The 18627-nt window shown below is 37.9% G+C and overlaps 3 protein-coding genes across 5 annotated transcripts in view; all 3 read left to right on the top strand.

The window, feature by feature from the left end:
- LOC124884330 overlaps positions 1–13162 on the top strand; it is a 28051-nt gene extending 14889 nt beyond the window's left edge. The window contains exons 4-8 of one of the 2 annotated variants that reach the window (XM_047392207.1): positions 5697–5811; positions 8468–8546; positions 9563–9742; positions 10121–10322; positions 12921–13162. In XM_047392207.1, the coding sequence (XP_047248163.1) occupies positions 5697–5811; positions 8468–8546; positions 9563–9742; positions 10121–10322; positions 12921–13071 (727 nt within the window). In that variant the 3' untranslated portion in view covers positions 13072–13162. The remainder of the gene's footprint in view (positions 1–5696; positions 5812–8467; positions 8547–9562; positions 9743–10120; positions 10323–12920) is intronic. The other variant, XM_047392208.1, reaches the window with a different exon arrangement.
- LOC124884331 (claudin-8-like) lies at positions 138–3539 on the top strand. Its single transcript, XM_047392209.1, has one exon. It carries the CDS (start codon positions 278–280, stop codon positions 1358–1360), a length of 1083 nt encoding a protein of 360 aa, XP_047248165.1. The 5' UTR covers positions 138–277; the 3' UTR covers positions 1361–3539.
- A 3288-nt stretch (positions 13163–16450) lies between the features above and the next one.
- The window catches only part of LOC124883950 (glutamate receptor ionotropic, kainate 1), a 34511-nt gene continuing 32334 nt past the window's right edge, over positions 16451–18627 (top strand). For both annotated transcript variants that reach the window (XM_047391450.1, XM_047391449.1), the window contains exon 1: positions 16451–16868. In XM_047391450.1, the coding sequence (XP_047247406.1) occupies positions 16784–16868 (85 nt within the window). In that variant the 5' untranslated portion in view covers positions 16451–16783. The remainder of the gene's footprint in view (positions 16869–18627) is intronic.

The raw sequence follows: 18627 nt of genomic DNA, 5'->3' as shown, positions 1-18627 counted from the left end.
TCAGGGCCATGCCCCCATGAACTGCTCAACTGTAAACACTAAATAATCACACGTCCTCTTTACCTGCATCTCTCTGAGCCAATCAGGTAATAGGTAAGCATATTTACCATAACAAACAGCCTCTTACAGCAAACAGAAAGATCCTCACAGCCTGGACATACCATCACCTTAAACACATTTTTTCTTCAAATGTTCAGCTAAAGGTTGAGCATACTTATTTTTTTCTGCCTGCAAGATCATCTAACTTTGGACACGCAGGACTCTTGGATAATACACAATGATTCAAGGTGTTACTGAGATCGCTGCAATGTGTGTCGGACTGATTGGGCTGATCGGCGCCTCAGCAACGACAGGCCTGCCTATGTGGAGGGTGACAGCTTTCATTGAAGAAAACATCATTGTGATGGAGACGCGCTGGGAGGGCTTGTGGATGAACTGCTACAGACAGGCAAACATCAGGATGCAGTGTAAGGTGTACGACTCCTTGTTGTATCTGCCCCCTGATCTGCAGGCTGCCAGAGGCCTGATGTGCTGTTCTGTGGCCTTGTCCGGGTTAGGGCTCTTGGTAGCTATAGCTGGGATGAAATGTATTTCCTGCTTTCAAGATAACAAATGGGCTAAAACAATTTTTCTAGTTGTTGCTGGAGCAATGCAGTTCATGGCCTGCGTCTGTGTTTTTATACCAGTGTCCTGGACTGCTCATGTCATCGTAAGTGATTTTTACAATCCAATGCTGATTGATGCCCAAAGGCGAGAGCTGGGAGAAGCTCTTTACGTCGGTTGGCTGACGGGAGCTTTACTTTTTGTCTCAGCCTTGTTGTTCATCTGCAGACATATACCCTCAGACAAAGACTCATTTGACATGTACGCCCCACCTAAATTACTGCATTACAAGCCAGAAGCGAACAGACCAGCAATGACAAGATATCACCCCATCTCAAGTGTTTCAAGTATCCAGTCAAATGCATATCCAAACTCTATCCAGAGCAACACATTGGTTAGGCAACAACATCCAGCACTACTGCAAAATGTCCCTCAAGTAATGGCGAGCAATGAAGGCCTGATGAACCCAACTATAGTTTACACTCCTGAAAATGCATCATTAGTGTATCAAGGAAGCCTGGCTCATCAATCTTCAGCGCAAAGCTCTCAACGCACTGGAAGTATGTATATTGCAGGAAACCAATTATATATGACCCAAAACCCCACTCCATACTCAACAACTTACACCGGCAATGCATCTTCATCCTTCCAGTCAAGCTTCCATCCTGTCCCACAGACTCCTGTTTTCATAACTTATAAGGAATCCATGGCTCATCCAGAGTCTTATAGACATAGCCACAATGGAGTGTACATATAAAATAAAGTTTAATTCGATTTTTTGCTTTCCTGAACTAAAAACCACTTAAGATCAAATAATTCCAATGTATCTTAAATAGATCGAATCTGCTCTCGGGAAAATAAGTCTAATGTATTGTGTTTGTCTGATCCCATTCAAGTTTTTTGTTTGATTTAGTTTTGTGGGTTTTTTTGCATAGTTTATTTGTACCTAAAACAACGCTTGATCTATACTTATTACTGTACATTATTTCATTGTTTTTTTTATTATATCTGTGAAAATACTGCCTGATTTATACTTATTATTATAAAATATGTGAATGATTTCTTCTTATATTCTTATTAGATTTAGGATCAATATAAGAATCATCATTCTGTGATAAAACCTATTTGTTTATATAATTTCTAAAGATATATATAGAAAATCCTGCTATATAAATGCTTCACTTTTTGTACAGATCGACATGAAGCAAAAAATATAAATTCAAATCTAAAGGTGACAAATGCACTTCTTAATTCAGACTATTGAAAAACACAACAAAGCAATGATGTAAAACAAATTAAATACAGAAATTCTTGTCTACAGTGCCACAAAAATGTTTTTGTTGTCTGCTTTTGTTGACTACTTACACAACCACCCGAAAAAGGTTAAAGTTCATTGTTAGCATTTGGTACATAATACAAAAAATTCTCCCCGACAAAGACGAAAACTAAAACAAATAGGCAAACGGACCTTGCAGGAGCTGATTGCTGGCCTTTAGCCTTGATATGCGGGGCTGCAACAGGTTTGATGCTCAGAACACAGGGCCAAAACACTGCAGCCTCAGCAGCTGGTGCTCTTACCACAACCAGATGATGGGAACAATATTGTTAAATATTGCTGTGTAGTTTTTTTTAAACATGGATTGGCATGGCAGCGCAATCTTTAGTTTCCAGGTAAACATGTTTTTAAAACACCAGGGTCTGTATTCACAAAGATTCTCAGAGTCCTCTCAGAGAGCTCATATCTTAGCCTAAAAATGCCTGCTAGCTTAAGACTGATTCAGTTCGCTGCTTAGAGCGACTGACCGAGAAGACAACAGAAATTCCCATCTTGGTGAGGAGGTGTGGTTGACCCTGTTGCTAGGTGTGACGCTATCTTCTAAGAGCTGTGATTTGTTGTTGAGAAAGACAAATAAACCAAATGCTCTCCTAGTAATCAGTGAAGAGAAATGAACTGATCAAAGAATTTAGACTGGATAGCAAATGTGTTAAACAAAATTAAACTGTCACACAGCATCTCTCCTCTTTCTCTCTGTCTTTCCTCCATCTTCTCCGTTTAAGACACACTTAGGCTCCTCCTCACTACTTCTAACATTTTCGGACATAAGGAGCTCTCTCATTGCCTAAGGTGCTGCGTGAATAATTTTTTATCTTACCGAGGAAAAATTCTAGGAAAAATCTGAGAATGATGTCACTAGGAGCTACTTTTAGTCTTAGGATTCTTGGTCAATGCGGGGCCGTGATGTCTAAGCAAAATGTTGTAAATGGCATGTACAGTTTCCAAAGTGATTTTTATTTGTATTACTTAAGATGTATGTATATTTTGCATTTTTACAGCTAAAGTTAAAGTGAATGACTGTTTTAGACTGAACATGATGTCATGTCTTAACACTGATTCCTGAGGTGTGAATTTCACTGCATATTGATCTTAGTAACTGAAAAACACAACTAAGCACAGATCCAAATAAATAATTACATATTTCTTTTGTCTACTTATATTGACCTTTAATGACTACTTGCACAATTACCCTGAAAAAAGCAAAAGCTTATAGTCACATGCATTTAGATTATGATACAAAAAAACAATGGATGTTTTACCCTGGCTTTCTCTAAGACTAAAATAACAATTAAAACAAATGAGCATATTCATTAGAAAAAGAAAAAGCAAAATCATAGGCAACAATGAAATACAATTTATATGGAAAATAAATTAAAACAACCTCAAAGCAGTATAAGTGGATCTCAATGAATTAAAATATTTGCCAATATTTCAATTTAAATGTCAGAAAATGATAAATGCAATGTTATTTGATGTAACATGAACCTATCTGCCACACTGTAGACAAAACAGAAAACTGTTGTTCATTTGACTGAATACTGATCTTTGTTTTGTATCACATTTAACTGAAGAAAAATAAAAAAAAAACTGACATTTTTAATTCCTAGAGTTGTTATTAGTTTTACTCCAGTATTATTATGTTTTCTGTTTCTATTGCTGGAGAAAATAACGTTCCGTGATATGCCCCCATGAACTGCTAAACTGTAAACACAAAATAAGCACACATCCTCTTCACCTGCATTGTCAAAGTACCACTGGAAACATGCAAATAGCTGCTGGTTAGCTAATAGTTTATTAAAAGTTAGACTTCACATAATTTTCCACTTGGCATTTAAAAAAAATGTGAAGAAAAACAGATTTTTATTTTCCAAAACCAATACTCTGAGTATAGAGTACAACTAAATACAAATGCATTTCTAACCCACATCTATGGGTGGGGTCAGCTAAATCAAACTATCAGTGCAGCTGGGGTGACTTTGTCCTTCATTGTCAGACTGTGTATTTTGTCATGACTGCTATACATTTGCACGATTAATATAAAACAAATGTCACCTAGTGTCTTTCTTTTTTTACATTTAGCTCTTTTTCTTCAACATAAGACAGGATGGCCAAATTAACAAAGTTGTTTGATGCAGCATCAAACGATGGCTAGAGTTGGCCCTGCTTATAATGCTTAAAGTTACTTGTACAGGTCCTTCTCAAAATATTAGCATATTGTGATAAAGTTCATTATTTTCCATAATGTCATGATGAAAATTTAACATTCATATATTTTAGATTCATTGCACACTAACTGAAATATTTCAGGTCTTTTATTGTCTTAATACGGATGATTTTGGCGTACAGCTCATGAAAACCCAAAATTCCTATCTCACAAAATTAGCATATTTCATCCGACCAATAAAAGAAAAGTGTTTTTAATACAAAAAAACGTCAACCTTCAAATAATCATGTACAGTTATGCACTCAATACTTGGTCGGGAATCCTTTGGCAGAAATGACTGCTTCAATGCGGCGTGGCATGGAGTCAATCAGCCTGTGGCACTGCTGAGGTCTTATGGAGGCCCAGGATGCTTCGATAGCGGCCTTTAGCTCATCCAGAGTGTTGGGTCTTGAGTCTCTCAACGTTCTCTTCACAATATCCCACAGATTCTCTATGGGGTTCAGGTCAGGAGAGTTGGCAGGCCAATTGAGCGCAGTGATAGGCCATGCTGACAAATGAAATCTTCATCTCCATAAAGCTTTTCAGCAGATGGAAGCATGAAGTGCTCCAAAATCTCCTGATAGCTAGCTGCATTTACCCTGCCCTTGATAAAACACAGTGGACCAACACCAGCAGCTGACACGGCACCCCAGACCATCACTGACTGTGGGTACTTGACACTGGACTTCTGGCATTTTGGCATTTCCTTCTCCCCAGTCTTCCTCCAGACTCTTGCACCTTGATTTCCGATAGACATGCAGAATTTGCTTTCATCCGAAAAAAGTACTTTGGACCACTGAGCAACAGTCCAGTGCTGCTTCTCTGTAGCCCAGGTCTGGGGAATGCGGCACCTGTAGCCCATTTCCTGCACACACCTGTGCACGGTGGCTCTGGATGTTTCTACTCCAGACTCAGTCCACTGCTTCTGCAGGTCCCCCAAGGTCTGGAATCGGCCCTTCTCCACAGTCTTCCTCAGGGTCCGGTCACCTCTTCTCGTTGTGCAGCGTTTTCTGCCACACTTTTTTCTTCCCACAGACTTCCCACTGAGGTGCCTTGATACAGCACTCTGGGAACAGCCTATTTGTTCAGAAATGTCTTTCTGTGTCTTACCCTCTTGCTTGAGGGTGTCAATAGTGGCCTTCTGGACAGCAGTCAGGTCGGCAGTCTTACCCATGATTGGGGTTTTGAGTGATGGACCAGGCTGGGAGTTTTAAAGGCCTCAGGAATCTTTTGCAGGTGTTTAGAGTTAACTCGTTGATTCAGATGATTAGATTCATAGCTCGTTTAGAGACCCTTTTAATGATATGCTAATTTTGTGAGATAGGAATTTTGGGTTTTCATGAGCTGTATGCCAAAATCATCCGTATTAAGACAATAAAAGACCTAAAATATTTCAGTTAGTGTGCAATGAATCTAAAATATATGAATGTTAAATTTTCATCATGACATTATGGAAAATAATGAACTTTATCACAATATGCTAATATTTTGAGAAGGACCTGTATGTTACTGGTTTAATGTAATGAGCCACTGCTCTCTCTCTTTTAATTATAGGCGTTTGAGCCATCGGCCCGGTAACATGTATAGCAGAGTGAGGAGGGTGAGCCCAGTAATCTGTATAAGACGGAGTTTGTCATGCAGAGGGTTGCAGCAGGTTCTGATCCAGCTTGTGAGTTGAAGTAATTTTTTAACCTTTTCTGCCCGATGGTGTCTGTCAGTTTTGTTCCTGTCTAACATGTTCGTTTTGAAATGGATGCAAACCATCTATAGCATATACTGTATGTATTTCCATCTTGCATCCATGTGGTATTTTAGCTCTCATGCTGACTCCAGCTAGCACTATTCCACCTGTGAGAGACCCACTCTTTAAATTTTTGCAGAAGTTTTGCACCCTTGGCAAGCGAAGCAAGGCATGTCATGTTTTATATTGTTCTTAAGCTTAACTGTGAAGAACTTTGCATGTTATCCTATATAAAAGTGTTTGGTTTTATGGCTTGGAATCTGGTTTATTCATCTTTATTTTGCATCGTGTGACAATGTAAAGCTAAGTTCTGAAGGCAGGACTTTGATGCAGTTTCCGAGCTCGCCACTAGGGGGCGTACAGTTTGTGAGTGATGTGAGGAACAGATGTAAACAAAGCAGTGAGAATCATCAGAAGCCGAGATTGTTGTTCTGGACATTTTCTGTTAGCTTCTTTTACTTAATATAAGATATTGCTAACAAAGCTGGAGTTGGTTATTTTTATTATATTTAGTTGCCTTTTTCGTACTTGATCTCCACATCATAAGTGATTGAAACACAGGACTGGAGTAAGGATGAAACAATATATTTCATTTTTACCAAATATCGTTCAGGCTACAAATAGACTTTTGGGCCAATTAGTTAGGCTAAAAATACAGCTTGTGGCCATAATATTCTATAATCTACTGACATGAGAAGTTGTGATTACATTGAATTAGAATTTGGGTTTTATTCATGTATTCTGTTTTGTAAAATTGTGTGAACTAAAAGTAGAGTAAAACTAAAACGATTACAGGTGACTAAAACAAGACTAAATCTAAATAAGAATAATTTCAAAATGAACATTGCACACAACCCTCTGAACATAGCAGGGTCACTCATCTATGAACCCTTAAAACAACAGTAAACATCCCACAGAAAACCCATCAGGAAAATCATGTGACGGACATCTACAAGTGGCTTTGGAATGAAGCACACACAGCTAGTGACAAAAGCATTGTGATGATCTCCTTACTATATGTTTATCAACAGGCATGAGTAGGGCAAGGTATACCAAACCTTTGAAAAGTAATGGTTTCAAAACTGCTAAACGTTTCTGCCATAATACTCCCACAGTTTAAAGTAATTTAAGATTATGCAAAGAAAGTGCCAGAGTGACCAGATTTTCCCAGCTGTATGTAATGCCCTCATCCACTGTACTGGCAATCAGCAAGCCGAAGGAAGACTTCTTTGCCCTTGTTAAAGAGGACAAATGTGGCTGGAAATAATAGCAGTCATGAAAAACCCGGACCTTCATGTTGGGGAAACAAAAGGAGTGCAACTGATCCGACCTAATGATAACAGTTTTAAAAATACAGCTGGCAAGCCACGAGTCATACATCTATTAAGCAGTCAATGACAGTCTGGCTACTTGAGCAGAGAGCTCTAGTTATTAATGCAATAATATTAGCTTCTTAGACCCATGTTGATACAAACATTTAAACTGCAAAAAAATAGAACACTACTTGAAACTTGTTACTACATTTAGCAAATACAAGCGTCAACATGACAATAGCCCCTTTTCCATTGCCTGTAGAAAGCCCCAGGTTTTATAAAGCCTAGGTCACGTTTTGATACAAATTTAAATTAATTTCACTTTCCTGGAGCATTACTTTCAAGGGTAGGTCTTTTCATCTTTCCCAAGGTTTGTTAAAGGGGACGAGGTTGTGTGCAGCGAGGCATGGCACCAGCTGCTGCAGTAATGACAGCTGTTACTATTCAAATTAATCATTTTTATACCATTATTTTTTTGTCACAAAAAGTAGTTTGAGAGATGATTTTAGGAGAAAGTAGACATGTTGTCTGTTTGTGGCGACTGAAAGTGAATATCAAATGTTTAGTAGGTATGTGGTGAATAACTGCAAGTACCAGAAAAACAATTAAAATATTTTTCGCCAGACATTTGCGACATTTTAAGTTATTGTTGGCATTAATTATTAACTATTTTGTCGCAGTTCTGTAAGTCAAATGTTTTAATGCAGGGCCGATGATCAGAGCACTTCAAATTTTCCATGTACATAAAAAAAGATTCTCTTTTCCTGTAAACCTAACTTAGTGGAGTATGAACTCTTTAATATTTAAAATTTTTCATAGTTTTATGCAGACGGCTCTGCAGGAACCAGGCAACTTAAATGGAAACATAACGTACATAAATCCCTGGGATTCCTTTTACCCGGGTAAAACAAATCCTGGGGCTTTTGCTGGAAAACGGCCTGATAACTATGTTCTATATAACATTTTCATGATTGCAATAATCAGTGTAATAATATTAAATAGAAGTAGGAATAATTGCTGCTTTTTTGATTTGAATTAAAGTGATGAGATCGTATTATACATTTTTGTTTTAAATGTTTGTGTAAATAATGATACTGTGAATCTGTGGTACTGTAAATATTCATCATCATATCTGCTATTCTTTACATATTCCTGTAGTGTTTTAGGAAACAGCAATGACCTGTGTGGCTTCACTGAATGACTTTCCTCGCGTGAGAAAATATAAAAAATATTGTACAAATTCTTACTTTTGTGGTGATTGGACATTGTAGCCACAGGTGCCCCGGGGTCAGACTGAAAGAAGTGAGGCTGCCATACAACCGGTGCCAGCGGGCCCTCTGATCACATCAGGTAAAATTCCTAATTCCTATCCATCTTAAACACTTTTAAATAGTCAAAAAGCTCTTATCTGTGGAGGCGTATCTGCTTACAGTACAGAACTGATTACAGATGAACAATATTTTACAACTAAATCTCATGTTTCATTGCAGGGTTTCTATATGTATGTTTATATATAATATATACATTTTCCAAAAACAATTGCTTGTCTACTTTTACATGTACATGAACTATATATATATATATATGTAGATAGATAGATAGATAGATAGATAGATAGATAGATAGATAGATAGATAGATAGATAGATAGATAGATAGATAGATAGATAGATAGATAGATAGATAGATAGATAGATAGATAGATAGATAGATAGATAGATAGATAGATAGATAGATAGATAGATAGATAGATAGATAGATAGATATCACAGACACTATCTTCAAAACGAAATTTATTCTCCATTTATTCCAGCATTGTAATTGCCACTCCAAAACTTGTAACAGAGTACCTGTAACTGTAGTACCTGAGGTTAATGTTTTGTCAACAACAGAATTTATTCGAGAAGCATTTTTTTCAGATTACAAATTTGCCTGAAATTAAAAATGACCACCTGACAAAGCTTCTTATAACACATACAAATTCTACAATAGTTCTTGTAGTTATCGATAGTTTTTAGATTGTTTTGTTGTGGTCAATGTTAGAGAAAATAATGATCAGTGCTATGGTGTGCCTCCATTGCCTGGTATTTCATAAACACAAAAGGTACAGACGTTCTATTTACATTAATCTCTCTAAACCAATCAGAGGATTGCATAGCATCTTTCCCACAACAAACAGGCTGTTACAATAAACTAACTCAAAGGTAACCCTCACCCTCATTGCACTAGAAATACTTCTCCCCCACAGAAGTTTACTATATCTGTCAAATACTGTGCTAAAGATTAAGCGCAGATTTTCGGTGAATGTGAGCTCATTTCATCTTGAACATATGCACGCGACTCTTGGATTCTAAACAATGATTCAAGGTGTTTCTGAGATTACAGCAATGTGTGTCGGACTGATCGGGCTGATTGGTGCGACTGCAACGACTGGCTTGCCTATGTGGAAGGTCACGGTTTCCATCGGAGAAAACAAAACTGAGATGGAGACGCGCTGGGAGGGCGTGTGGATGAACTGCTTCAGAGAGGCAAACATCAGGATGCAATGTAAGATGTATGACTACTTGGTTTATCTGTCCCCTGAGCTGCAAGCTGGTAGAGTTCTGATGTGCTGTTCTGTAGTACTGTCAGGGCTGGGGCTGTTAGTGCCTCTAGCAGGGATGAAAAGCACTTCCTGCTTTCAGCGTTTCAAATGGGCTAAAACTGTAATCCCAATGGTTGCTGGAGGAATGCAGTTCATGGCCTGTATCTGTGTCTTCATACCTGTGTCATGGACTGGTCATGTCATCGTAACGGATTTATACAATCCCCTGCTGATTGATACCGAGAGAAGAGTGATTGGAGAAGCTCTCTACATCGGTTGGGTAACGGGAACTTTCCTTTTTGCCTCAGCCTTGTTGTTTACCTCTAGATGTTTCTCCTCAGACAACAAGCCAACTATGATGAGTTATTACCCCGTCTCAGCCCTCAAGTCAACTAGGATTTCTCACAACAGCAAACCTTTAGATGTACCACTCTCTAAACCACTACAAAATGTTGCTCAAGAAATGATGAACAGTGAAGCCCAGGGAAACGAGTCTGCATGCTCCAACCAGGCTGGAAGCCTTCAGATTGCAGGGAACTCAATGTATGTAACCCAAAACCCCACTTCATTTAGTGGGTTGTGTGATCCAGTTGCATATAACTTATTATTAAATGAAGGTGATATGTTTCTCTTATAACCCTGGCATGACTTTTGACATGAAAAATATTCTCATAATTTGAACGCAGGTTATGATGATTTAATGTGTTGTCTGTTTGCTTACTCATACTCAGCCTATGATCTGATGCTATTTCTGTGCTTAAATTAAGCAGTTGTGTTTATCTGCTGGTTGACAGTCTTACAGAACAATGCTGTCTTACATGTATTAAAAGTTTGTGTATCTTCTCTGACAAGATACATTTCTGTATAGATTTCAGTCTGTAGAACACAGTTTTCTTAATAAACAAACATGAACTATGATGTAATTTAATGTAGATAGAGCGCTGAAAGTTTTAGATCTCCTATGCAAGCTGTTCATTCACGGTCATAACATGAACAAAAAATACATTTGATCCAATCAAAGTTTACTTTCCAAACAAATATAAATAATCTTTCAGGAACACCAAAGCCTCAGACTTTGGATATACAATAGAAACCTAATATTTACATTCAATGTTGGAGATTAAATTTCACCAAACTTTTCCTGTTTTATGCCAGATTTACCTAAATGATTTGCATTGCTCAACATACCTTTTGAGCTCTGCCTACAAAGTTTCTATGGGACTGAGATCAAGTCTTTGTAATTATAACTTTGTAAAACTTTGTAACTAATCTGGAAGTGTGCTTAGAGGCTAATGTCTTGAGAGGTTGCTCCAAACTTTCCACCACATGTTCTTTCCTCATGATGCCTTATATTTTGTGAAATACAAAAGTCTCTCCTGGCAGCCCTGTACCTCACAGTTGGGATGGTAATTTCCAGCTTACAAGCTTCCCCCGTTTTCCTGCAAATGTAACAATGGTCATTATGACCCACACCTGAATTTTTGGACAAATCTCTCCAAAAATGTATGTTTTTGTCCCTCGGTGCATTTGTAAACTGTGATCTGGCGTTTGTATGTTGCTTTTAGAGTAACGGCTTTAGTGCATGTCAGAATAATCCTTTCACTACCCCCAGGTTCAGCCAGGATCTTTAAATGGTCTGCTTTGTTTTGTGCTGGGGCTGATATGCAAGTTTGCATCAAAACACGTCCACCTCTGTGACACATGACCTGTCTCCTTCCTGAACCGTATGACTACTGGAGATTCTCTTTCTGCTAACAGCCATGTATAATGGTTTGAACAGATGAATGCGGCACCTCCATGCATCTGAAAAAAGTACTTGAAAAGGTCCAAAATACTGTAATATCTTCAGTGATTTATTTTGGTTTTTTATGATCAAACTCAAGGAAGTAGAGTATTTGAGGTGTATTCTTAAAATACAACAAACAATATTAATTTAAATGTTTTGATTTAACGTATCAGTGCTTGGCAAAACTGTGACATCATCATCTAGATTTTCTGAAATTGTTTAAAGCATAGTAATCTATGTAAACGTCAGACTTTCAGGAAAATAAAAATAAAAAAATCTAAAACCAACTGGTTTCTGATTATTCTGACATTTACCGAATAGAATTAATTTAGGTAATTCAGCTTAACCGAAAACAGAAAAAATGTACTTTAATATCTGACAGCGTGGGAAAAAAAAGGTTAACTCTTATTAAACAGTGTAAGCTAATGTCTGGTCTCAACTGTAGAAGACCAAAATGTCTGAGCACATCTCAAGGATTTTTAATGACTTTTTTTTTCTAAATAATGTAGATGGCAACAGAAGTCATTTAAGGTAACCTTTCCTATTTAAAAACAGGTCTATACACTGTTATTTTCACAACACAATTATTTCTGCCTCTACATGGATGTGTCTCTACAATGTTGTAGTCTCTGTATCACCTGCAGCGGATTTCCACCCTGACGTGCGTCATGTGCACACACACAGGTGAAGACACACTCCCGCTAGTAGAGACAGACCACACCAGAGAAGACGTCGCAACCACCTGCAAAACAAGCTAAAATATCTGTGATTTTTCAAATTCCCCCAGAGTTGTGAGGATAGCAGCACCTACTCTCCTGTGAGTAGCAGCCATAACATAAAATAGCCTAAGTGCTTCCGTCCCGGGTGGGAGGTTTTGACCCAGCTTAGATATCGAAGGAAAAATGTTCCCCCTGGCTGTACAAGATTGATTTTGGTAAGTAAGTACAGTGTGTAAATACTTTTATATCAGATAAAAATAGAGAGATGGAGAGAAACAGATAGAGACATAGAAGACATGGTTTCTGGTCCACTCAAGGTAACGTGATGTGACATTTGTACATGATCATATTAAGACTTTACTATGTTAATTATTATTTATCTTTTGAGAACAAGACACAACTTGACCTACTTTCTAACCTGGCCTAAAAATATGAGGAGTTTGGTTCACTATTTCTCAACCTGCTGGCTTCCATTGTCCTTAAAGTCCCAATTAGCAGTGTCAACTGTGAGAGGGACTTTTTCACTACAAACAGGGTGTTTAAGACTTTTCACAATGGCATTTGCTGTTATAAACTACCATTATTTGAAGTTTTTAGCTATCACTTTTAAAAGACTAATATTTAATGTCTTTGCAGATCAAGACAAACATGGCTAGAGGGAGACCATCTTGCAGCCTGCATGCGACTTTCAATAAATGAACCAGATGTCTCCAGGTTTCCATACACAGAGGCTCTGGAAAGCCCAAGGAGATGCACTACAGCAAAGAAAAGCTGCACACGTAGATGATGTGTGAAGTGTTTTTTTGTAATAACTGTTGAATTATGCTGCTTTTATTTAGATTTTGTGTGTTTAAACTGATTAAAGCAATCAGTTGTTATATTGTGTAGTCTGTTTTTTTTTCTTCTTAAACTTCAAAATTACACATTGTATCCTACCTATTGACCACTGGAGAGAGGCATCAGCCCCCTGCAACCCTGACAAGAAATAAGCAGGGATAGAAAATGTCTGGATGTTCATTAAAAGAAAAATCTGGGTAAAAAGTACTTGATAGTGGATAGGTGTACTTTGCTTAATAAAGCAGATTAACAAGACAAACTTGGTTTCTTTTCCTTGTTTCCCTGAGGTGGGTAAGTTTACCGAAGATAAGTTAGTCCAAGATCCTTAATGGAATCTGCTAAACCTTTAAAATAATTTTAATAACTGCCCTGCTCTGAATAGTTATTCTATACAGTTTTGGTCAAAAATACTTCAAAATTTTGTTGATTCAACATTTCAACATTTGTATAATATTAGGATATTTGTTAAACTGTAGTATTATTTTAAAAAGCTACAGTATATACTATGATTTATAAGGATTATATATGCTAATGGAACACCAAAACTGTGGCAAAGTGGAATTATAGCATGGACCCACCCATACACCGTTAACCATCCCAGCACTTCCACTTTTTAACCACTAGATGACGCCACAGAAAGCAACACATTTTATGGAGCAGGTGCTAGATGAATACTACTTTTCATCCACTGTGTTCAACTGATTATTTCCTGAGGGAAATAATCATATAAAAGGAATAATTTGGAAACACCAAACATTACCTTACACAGGAATGTGAGGACACCGTTTTTCTTTTCAGTCTGGATTTTTTATATAAAAGGACGATAGACTTCATCTAATGTTAACTATTACTTAACTATCTATGAGGCACTATTGATGCTTCAAGGGCGAAGACATTATGGGGACCAGTGTCAAGGGAACTCCCAACTCCTTTCTCAAACCACTGTTTAACGGATTAAAGCATATTTAAATAAAGTAACACTAACCTATTCATTTAACTTCAACACATATAAGCAGTTTGAGATAGTTAATCTTATCGGGGGCATCACCATGCAGTTTGTGGATTAAATTTGCTTTTCCATCAGGACTGGAGCAAAGATTTAATCATTCCTCGGTGTACCAAAGCAAAGATGTTGAGGTCGAATGTTGCCAGATTTGAAGTTAATCTTCAGGACATATCCATGTTTGGAGATCAGCGGCTTGGCTGTGCCCTCAATCGAGCGACTGTGTGGGGTGGAGGTGGTGGTGGTAGTGGTGGGGGTCTCCAGCAGTGTCAAATCAGCCAAAGGCACAAGCAGTGAGGGCAGAAACGACGCAGGCTTTATTTCACAATAAAAGCACTTACACAGAAGGTAAAGTGAGCAAAGGTGGATGCACAGACTTGCTTTATAATTACAGGTCCTTCTCAAAATATTAGCATATTGTGATAAAGTTCATTATTTTCCATAATGTCATGATGAAAATATAACATTCATATATTTTAGATTCATTGCACACTAACTGAAATATTTCAGGTCTTTTATTGTCTTAATACGGATGATTTTGGCATACAGCTCATGAAAACCCAAAATTCCTATCTCACAAAATTAGCATATTTCATCCGACCAATAAAAGAAAAGTGTTTTTAATACAAAAAACGTCAACCTTCAAATAATCATGTACAGTTATGCACTCAATACTTGGTCGGGAATCCTTTTGCAGAAATAACTGCTTCAATGCGGCGTGGCATGGAGGCAATCAGCCTGTGGCACTGCTGAGGTCTTATGGAGGCCCAGGATGCTTCAATAGCGGCCTTTAGCTCATCCGGAGTGTTGGGTCTTGAGTCTCTCAACGTTCTCTTCACAATATTCCACAGATTCTCTATGGGGTTCAGGTCAGGAGAGTTGGCAGGCCAATTGAGCACAGTGATACCATGGTCAGTAAACCATTTACCAGTGGTTTTGGCACTGTGAGCAGGTGCCAGGTCGTGCTGAAAAATGAAATCTTCATCTCCATAAAGCTTTTCAGCAGATGGAAGCATGAAGTGCTCCAAAATCTCCTGATAGCTAGCTGCATTGACCCTGCCCTTGATAAAACACAGTGGACCAACACCAGCAGCTGACACGGCACCCCAGACCATCACTGACTGTGGGTACTTGACACTGGACTTCTGGCATTTTGGCATTTCCTTCTGCCCAGTCTTCCTGTTTCTGGTTCAAAAGTGGCTTGACCTGGGGAATGCGGCACCTGTAGCCCATTTCCTGCACACGCCTGTGCACGGTGGCTCTGGATGTTTCTACTCCAGACTCAGTCCACTGCTTCCGCAGGTCCCCCAAGGTCTGGAATCGGCCCTTCTCCACAATCTTCCTCAGGGTCCGGTCACCTCTTCTCGTTGTGCAGCGTTTTCTGCCACACTTTTTCCTTCCCACAGACTTCCCACTGAGGTGCCTTGATACAGCACTCTGGGAACAGCCTATTCGTTCAAAAATTTCTTTCTGTGTCTTACCCTCTTGCTTGAGGGTGTCAATAGTGGCCTTCTGGACAGCAGTCAGGTCGGCAGTCTTACCCATGATTGGGGTTTTGAGTGATGAACCAGGCTGGGAGTTTTAAAGGCCTCAGGAATCTTTTGCAGGTGTTTAGAGTTAACTCGTTGATTCAGATGATTAGGTTCATAGCTCGTTTAGAGACCCTTTTAATGATATGCTAATTTTGTGAGATAGGAATTTTGGGTTTTCATGAGCTGTATGCCAAAATCATCCGTATTAAGACAATAAAAGACCTGAAATATTTCAGTTAGTGTGCAATGAATCTAAAATATATGAATGTTAAATTTTCATCATGACATTATGGAAAATAATGAACTTTATCACAATATGCTAATATTTTGAGAAGGACCTGTAGAGTCTAAACATGATTTAAAAGGTAGGGTTAGAAAAGTTATAAAAAAACATTAAGCTGCAACTAAAAATAAGCTACAAATCTCTCTCTTAAGATGTATCTAAATTCACACTTTTACCTATAAATACACATTAAAAGTTCAGTATGATGTCCACAATAGAGATTAAAGCAAAATTAGAGCATTTTAATATCTGGGTGAATTCCAAAATTACAGAATACAGATCGGCGTTTATATGGAAGGTTGAAATGTTAAGAAATAAACAAAAAACATACATAGGAGTTTTGTGAAATATTATTTCTCACTAAGCATGTTTATTCTCTGCCTCATTCACAGGGATATTTTCATCAGTTCAACTTTTATTTTGAAAATTGCTGACAGAAAGGGTTTTCTGTTCTTGCATAGTTGACAGAAGGAGCGCGGCGCACAGTCCTCTGCCTCCGTTGCAGCTTACAACTCCAGTGCACCGGGAACACATAATTAGAAATTTCAATTTGAGAATGAATCTGGAAAGTAAAAGACTGGAAGCATTTAACAGGTCTTAGAATGGGAAAACTGGAGGTTTTTTGATTAGCTAGAAACTCTGATATATATGGTTTTTTATATATATATATTTTTTTTATATTTGTTTTGTTTAGATTTTTACAATGTGTGAGGGGTGGATGTGGGATGGATTCCGGTTGATTTTTGCCATGGATACGAGGACTGGGAAACTATCAGCATGAATTACTGAGGACAAAAAAAAAAAACTTGATCTCAATGGTAAATTCAAATTTGAAAGGGTGACCATGGTGAAAAGGACGGGACTGTTGTTTTCACTGGTGTACTTTATGGGATGGCTTTGGCTCACTTCACAGCAGGTCCTAAGAATTGGTAAGTTTTAAAAGAGTCATTATTTTAAAGAAAATCTCAGTCACTGTTTTAGTATATGACTCCACTTGTTTCCCTAAAAGCTGGGGCTTTTTCAATAATTTAAAAAGCAATAAAGGAGATTTTGTGTCATTATTTTCATGCATGTTTTAAATATGAGGAGATATTAGTAAATGTTGGTCTCAACCCTCTTATAATGTTGGTTCAGATGAGTCAAATTCCAGCTACAAGAAATGTATGTTCTGTTGTCAAAGTGTGGTACTCTGTTCCTCCTACACATCATAAATAATTTGTGTAGCTTTATTATGAATATTTTTGTAACTGACAAGCATCGTGTTGCATATCTAGCAGTTATTTGCTATGATATTGTAAATATTATAGCATAAATATTAGTCCTAACTAGGATCCCATGGGGATGCAGCATGCTTCAAAGTTTTTTTTTTTCCATGAGATATTCTGTGGATAGAGCTGTTGGTTGTTTATGACAACAAGATTTTTTTTATTCTAATCCACTTTGGTTTGCCAGTGTCCCTCTCTCTCTCCTATGCTGTCATGTTGACAACATAGCCTGCAGTGAAATGGATAAATTAGTTAAACATCAGTTACATCTTAATGCATGTTCTACATACAAAATCATATTTTTGTAGTAATAGAAAATAGAAAAGTAAGTAACCAAAAAAAGTCCAACGTTGATCATGCTGAAAACCAGAGACGGCTTAAGGTTCTATGAGACCCTAAGCAGAACTTAATTTGGGGCCCAACATTCGCCACAGCATCACTTACCCACCATTATATTGTCCGTTATATTGCTTGATCTTCCTTTTTATGTTATGCATGACATCTTTTTCCATCTCATACAAAACAATTATTGACCTAGCTTTAAATTAGGACTTTGACATAATTTTCAAATAATGAAAATTTTCCTGTGTAAGTGCACTAATGGCATATCTGGTAACATGTCCTCTGTTAATACATTTTTTCCCTTGAGCCCCCAGGCAAGAAATGGTCCCCAAGCTGTCACAAAGTTCACCTGTACCTTGGGCAAGCCCTGCTATATGCTCTTTAGGCCTAAAGTTATTCTCATTGCTACTGTTTCATAATTCCCCTTTGATTTCTGATGTAATTCTGCAACAATGAGCTGTTGTTTGCAAGCGTATTGAAGTTTCCTCTCTCTCCAATTAGTTCTGGGTTCCTCCCATGGGCTAGGAGATTGCATCATAAATACAGCTTTTTAAAATTTAGACCCCGGGACTCCCTCGTCCACTTTTATAGCCACAGGCACCACTTGTATTTTTCAGAATTTCTTTTACTTCTCAAAACTTTGACATTGTATAATTGCGGAGTTGCATAACTATCACTGCTGTCAACGCTATTGCTATCACTCTCTTTCTCCATTTGAGCTCTGTATTGTTAATCTCTCTCAATCATCTATCATCCTCCGAGGTCACCTAATCTTTGTCCTTCTCTGCATGACCCCCACACTTCTTAATCTCCCCCATATGGTGTGTGGCTTGACTCAATTAACATTTTTCTAACTTGGCAAGTGTTAACACTAGAATATGACTGGCTTTCACTCTTTTCATTGGGGTTGGTAATAATGGTAAATCGTTTCCCCCAAGCCCTTAAACAACTAACACTAATCTGCTTTATGCAGAAAAGTCTCTTCCCCAAATATGGTACTTAAGCAGCAGCTAAACCTCATCTCTGGGAGAGTAGAGGCAACAGCTTGTTGTTTCCACTATATTTCCCTGCTTGTTAGATT

Source organism: Girardinichthys multiradiatus, chromosome 18, assembly GCF_021462225.1.
Source record: "Girardinichthys multiradiatus isolate DD_20200921_A chromosome 18, DD_fGirMul_XY1, whole genome shotgun sequence".
Taxonomy (NCBI): domain Eukaryota; kingdom Metazoa; phylum Chordata; class Actinopteri; order Cyprinodontiformes; family Goodeidae; genus Girardinichthys; species Girardinichthys multiradiatus.
This window is presented reverse-complemented; position numbering and strand designations above follow the sequence as displayed.